The sequence below is a fragment of the Dreissena polymorpha genome, chromosome 9 (genome assembly GCF_020536995.1).
Source record: "Dreissena polymorpha isolate Duluth1 chromosome 9, UMN_Dpol_1.0, whole genome shotgun sequence".
NCBI classification, from domain to species: domain Eukaryota; kingdom Metazoa; phylum Mollusca; class Bivalvia; order Myida; family Dreissenidae; genus Dreissena; species Dreissena polymorpha.
In genome coordinates, this window is record NC_068363.1 from 95,243,544 (window position 1) to 95,249,623 (window position 6,080).

The window sequence follows — 6,080 nt, forward strand, 5'->3', positions numbered from 1 at the left end:
AATGAATGGACAATAACACCTATATATTATATAGGTGGTACGTAACATTTCAACGTGGTACATAATAGGCCTGGTACATAAGGTGTCACAACCGACTGTAATAAGAATAGCTTTTCAACAGACAAAACAGCAGTCCTCTACTAAGTTAATGTTTTCGGAAAACATAACACGGATCAAACATTTCAATCGACGGTGTGTGTGTCTTAATTTGTATCCAGTGTTCCGGGATTGTCTCCCATATAGCCATCGTCTAATAATTTCGACTTTACCATTTATGAAATCGATCGTGATTGCACAAGAAAATATGTGTACACGTACTCCCATAAAAAATGGGAGCATCTGGAACAGTTAATTTTTCCAAAACCAATAAGCAGGACTGCTATGGTGTCCTTTCCATCGAACACAGCTCGAAGAACATCTAGCTGTTGCTGCTTAAGCTCAATCGTCGCTTTCAATTTCGTCAATAGTACCTTCACGCATTGTTCGAACGACGCCATTGTTATTGTTGTTGAGAACTATATTTTCGGTGTAATATCTTCCGCCTAGAGTCGTTAGATATATCCCTACACCAAATACACCCGAGAGACGATCGCCGTTAGGGCGGAATTGTCCGAGGGTTTCCGATTGTATTTTCATGCTTTTGTCCCAATCTGAACACCTCGGACAGTGGGCTACATCACACCGTCTCTCTGATGTACTTAGGCGGCCGTCATATTGGAACTACTTTTGAAAACAAAATGGCTGCCCCCACGTAAAGAAGGAAAAGTTAAACGTTTTTTTGTAGCTCGTCTGTCTCAAGATTACATTCTTTAAATAATAATAAGTGAAGATTTATGGTTATATGAGCAATTTGGTAAAGCTTTTGGAGTCTGGAGTTGCGTTTTCATATATAGGATTTCTAAGAAAGCTACATTTTTCTACTGTTGCAGACTATTAACTTTAAGAATTGTCTGTGCCAAGCCCGTGTTTAACATCAATAAGTAAAAATGGATTGTCTATTTGTAACAATACAATACAATACAAATTTTATTTCAAGTCGGTTTGTACATAACAAGTATAACATTAGCGATGTATCACTATTGACCGACATAATATAACAACAAACATATAACAAATATACAATTGAACATTACATGAAATTTACATTATATAAACAAACAGTATCGTCCTTGAGTTGAGATCAATTATAATAAATAAATAAATTAATTAACCTGAATACAATAAACGTGATTATTTTAACATGTTAAAAACGAAAGAACTATGGCATGTGATATACAATTATAATATTTAGACAGTTAAGATCATAGCATTATTAAAAATAAATTAAAGATAACTTATAAGAATAAAAATTGTGCTGCAGTTGCTGATCTTGACCTTGGTTTATGAGCTGCTATAAAAAAAATAAAAAATAAGGTAAAAGTCTGACAATGAATATGGACACTAAAGTGTGACAGATAAAAAAAGAAAAACCGTAGACTTAAGATTGTCTGTTTGTAACTGTAAGTACAATAATATTATATCAAATCTATCTTACAGTTAAAGTATGTACCTAATATTGTCCAGGTTGTTGTTGACAGACTCCACAAAGTTATGCACAGTTCTGGACACGCTCGAGCGACTGATGCCATGGGTGTCGGCTAGTTCAGAATAGAATGCCCCTTTCGCAAGAAATCTTAGGCTGACGAGGATCTGCAGCAACAATGTTAAAACATTCATAAATAAAATTTGGTCACAGTACTTGAAATATCATTTACAATCAAAAGACCAATAACAAACAAAAAAAACGATCATGTTGGCCCTAGTAGCTTTACTCCACTGACTCCACTCTGCAGTTGAAAAGATCAGAAAAAAGGAAAACAATTATGATGATGAAAAATGTGTGAACAACTAATAAATTAATACAAACTACTAAAAATACCAGTTCAAACTTACTGTACATGTACGTGACCTAGATTGTATTTATTTCATATTGTTGGTTAACAAAGCCTTGAATTAATCCATAATTTGAATGAGTCTAATTACAACTCAATCGTTGTTCGATTTGCCTATTTATGCCTGCTTATCCAACGGTTATATTATCATACAATGTCATTTTAGTATCCGTGTTGACCTGTTGATATGAGAACAAATTAAGACCGGATGTAAGAAAACAGCACTCTGCTGTACTTGATAACGATCGTAATCCCCGTACTTAGTGTGTCAATTTCTCCCAGCAAATATACAGTAACAAATTAGCAAATTCATGTCGCTTGCATTAATGTTACCTTGGTCTCTGGCGAAATTGTTTTTCCGCCACGTTCGGATCTGGCAAGATCCTGCCCCAGAAGCTCCACTAGCTCCTGTGCGGTGGTTCTGTTTACCCGATACCGATTCACAAAGTCGATATCGCGAACCCCGCCTATCTCCAGACGGGGCCGGAACTCCCGCTCTGTCCTTCTCGCGTTATTTTCCATAAAAAAAAACAACACGTCGGCCATATTGAATTTTTTTTTACCGTCTGCGACTGGGTTTGTGTGATCGCATGTTTTAAGCAAAATATCGCAAAAAACAGGTGCTCTTGCGATGTGCGATTTTTGATGAAACGCAAAATAGCCTCATTATTGGCGATGTGCGAATATCGCAACTCAAATCGGCGATGCGATATTTGATGAAACGCAAATTGCGATGCGATAAGAAATGTGCGATATTTTGGCATTAAAGTTGCGATGCGATCGTTGATGAAACGGGGCCCTGATTAGCCTGTGCGGATTGCACAGGCTAATCTGTGATGAAACTTAAAGCAATTGCATTAAGTCCAGTTTTCTCAGAAAGCGGCTCATATAATATGTTAAAACTGAACATTGTGTACATGCGCTTTTGTAAATATATAATAATTGCTGAAAATCTTAAGCGCTGAACACGTTGATCTATTCGATTGCTGAACACAATTACAGATTATTCTACATGTAATTTGTATACTCTAGATGATTCTACAAGAGTTCTGTAAATAATAAATACAAACTTAAAGTGAAAAGTAATCTTCACCAAAACGATGGAATCCTTTTTACAATCATTAGCACATTGTTCTTTGTTTTGGGCAATTTATGCGTTTGTACATATCCATCGGTGTCCGCTTGCGACTTTGTATCAAAGTTACACGAAAATTAAACTAAATTATTACGATCTAAATGACTGACAATATTATTCTCAATGCTTAATAAGAATATGCTTATTGGATGTGACACAAATTACCGTTGCCGCGGAAACGCGTGAAATTCGAAATCGACATTGTCGAAAACCCACATGTGATCACTCATAACACTCACGATAATCGTTGTATATGGACGTAATGAATCAACAGTGTATTACAGAGGACAAAAACAAAACCGCACGATTAACATCTGTATATTAATCATTCAATATACAGGCGACATAATTTAAACAAGAGACGTGTTTGCCAGAAACACAATACCCCCATTGCGCCTCTTTGAAATATAATGTCGGCAGGTTTAGAAATTATCTCCCTTTTAAAGCTTATTACTTCCCTTTGATTGTATTTTTTGACTTTTGACCTTGAAGAATGACCTTGACCTTTCAACACTCAAAATGTGCAGCGCCATGAGATACACATGCATGCCAAATATCAAGTTGCTATCTTCAATATTGCAAAAGTTATGGCCAATGTTTAAGTTTTCGGACGGACGGACAGACGGACGGACGGACGAACGGACAGACAGTTCAAGTGCTATATGCCACCCTACCGGGGGCATAAAAATATTAGCTAACTGCTAATCCTTTCGACAGGAAGGGCTACCAATTGTAAAAGCCAGGTCGCCCTAACTTTCTTTGTAGGCGCCTTAAGTATCGTGTCTTTACAGTCACCCCTACCAAAACATGCTTTTGCTCAGAAACAACTGCGAATATCAAGACTATCTATCACTTGTGTGGGTACATAATCGCTGTCGATGTAGTTGTAATCCCCATAAACACTTCTACTGACTTGTTACGGTAAAGAACAGTACGATCAACACATTGCATAGTATCATGTAACTTACAAAGTCTCGTGACATTGCGTTCAGACAAGCAGAGGATTATGTGTAACAAAACATATTTTTTAATATAAACCTCATCGGAGTTCTTTCTTGTTGTTTGCTATTTTTTACAATAATTAAAAATCGGACATGCATGTTATATATATCTTTTTTTGTCAAACAAGATACGAACAACCACGACATAAGAAGCAATTATATATCAAAAATTCGTCATTAATGCGCCTCTTTACTAGGGATTGTTTTTAAATATTAGAGCCTTATTCTGCGACTGCATGTGCGTAAAGTGGTGTCATGGACGACACTATCCGCCTTAATTGTTGTTTTTTTTCCGTTTAAAAGACACTTCCATTAAACGAAATACTCCATAAAAGGCGCCGACTGATCTTAAAGTGAGCGTGTATTTCGGAAATCATTCTCGCTTGAAGAAAATTTTAGTCGCTAATTCGAGCGGGCGAAAAGGATATTAAATCCCTTAGACGCCTGATGGCATGTAAAATAAATGTGAATTCTGACATAAATAAGTCGGTTGTGCTAATAATTCTTATTTCATTTCGAGATTGTTCTTTTTTTAAATTGTTTGTTAATATTTAATCGATGCATTTATCGTAAACAATTAGGTACGTTAAGGTAATTTACATATTTTTGATCATAATGCTGGATTTGTTTTATCGATTTTATGTAGATATTAATTTGATGGACTGTCAGCCTTTTAAAATTAGCGATGATCATTTGGAGGAACCGGGTCAAGGACCCTACATATTATTCAAGACAGTAAATTAAATGTGTATGAGATAATGACTAAAGTGTACAGAGTCGAAATATATACTGGCACGACCAATATATTTCTTGAAATGAAATAAATGTGAAAGATACCTTATTAGTTAACAAATACTGCACTTGAATATGATTAAATATCGGCGCAAAGTATGTGCATCTTCCAAAAATATATCGTGATGTAAATGTGCCATAATTATGATGTTTTATAATGCAGACTGCATATCTACGCGGGAACTATTTTCCATTTAGATGGTTTTAACAAAATATTTTTACGATCCCTCTCTGGTAATTTCTTTAAAAGCTCCCTGAACTTAATGCGTTAACACGTTTCGTTAATGTGGTTAATTATTACAACAGTTCTTCGCCGACAAACCACCAGTCCCCTACCGCGTTTATGTTGGAGTAAGAATGTTGTCCATAAGTTACATCAATCATACGTGATAACTTTTCCTTTCTAATAGGATGTAGATTTTATTGGCAATTGTGTCTCCAGCCATAGCAGCCACAATTTTGGTCTGAAGAAAAACTTAAAAAATAGATAACATAACTATTACCTTAATAACCCTCTATGAACATGCCGAGTCTCACCAACCCAGCTTTTAACTATGCGCTATCGCCGCATCCGCATTTGGGCGGACAGACGGGCGGACCGGAGTAAATCTATTTTGCGCTCCGTTGTTACCGGTAGGGGACTAACAATCTCGCATATTCGTGTTGAGTAAGTGGTTGAACATTTTCAATGCCCCTTTCCGTACTGAACTTTTTTAATGTTTAATTGTTGTGCATTACTAATTGTGTGTGGTCATAGAACAGGCGCTTATTTTATAATTTTAATATCACTTTATTGACTGTAGCTGAAAAGCTTGTCGATAAACTATTATTAGTATTTGAAAGTTGATGTGTTCACGTTTATTGCCCATTTAATTGATTTATTTAACTCCGTCGGAAAAGAATCCTAACGGGGGGAAACCGCGATTAGAGCAAAAACGCCCTCATACAGATATTGCCATCAGAGATATCAGTTCTGATTCGATTAGGCAACAATCGTTTTTTTATTGGCGTCGCACTGAAGTGCGGCAACTACGGTGGCATAGAGGTGACATTCACTTCTCTTTTTTTTTTAATTGCTCTCCTCTTTTTTCTATCTCGTGGCCACGAGTTAGCTATGTCGTGGCCACGAGATAGAAAAAAGAGGAGTGCAAAACTAAATAAAAGCGGAGTGCAATTAAAAAAGAGCGGTGCAGTATATAAAGGCAGAGTGCATTAAACAAA

General features: G+C 36.3%; 1 protein-coding gene across 2 annotated transcripts; it reads right to left on the reverse strand.

The window, feature by feature from the left end:
* Window positions 1-865: 865 nt before the first annotated feature.
* LOC127844145 (putative nuclease HARBI1) lies at window positions 866-2,731 on the reverse strand. Of its 2 annotated transcripts, none has more exons than XR_008032578.1 (2): window positions 1,933-2,241; window positions 866-1,689 (listed from the first exon to the last, which is right to left on the reverse strand). XR_008032578.1 is itself a non-coding variant. In XM_052374159.1 (2 exons), the coding sequence occupies exons 1-2, from the start codon at window positions 2,475-2,477 to the stop codon at window positions 1,537-1,539; spliced, it is 366 nt and encodes a 121-aa protein (XP_052230119.1). In that variant the 5' UTR covers window positions 2,478-2,731; the 3' UTR covers window positions 866-1,536. The 2 variants fall into 2 exon arrangements, 1 of the variants encoding a protein (XP_052230119.1); XM_052374159.1 differs by lacking the exon at window positions 1,933-2,241 and adding an exon at window positions 2,265-2,731.
* Window positions 2,732-6,080: the final 3,349 nt, after the last annotated feature.

What these genes read in the sequence shown, in the direction of transcription:
- LOC127844145 (XM_052374159.1), bottom strand. Translation starts at nt 2,477, where the DNA reads ATGGCCGACGTGTTGTTTTTTTTTATGGAAAATAACGCGAGAAGGACA. An exon ending in CAATTTCGCCAGAGACCAAG is followed by an intron (nt 1,690 to 2,264) that starts GTAACATTAATG and finishes TTGTTGCTGCAG; the next exon opens with ATCCTCGTCAGCCTAAGATT.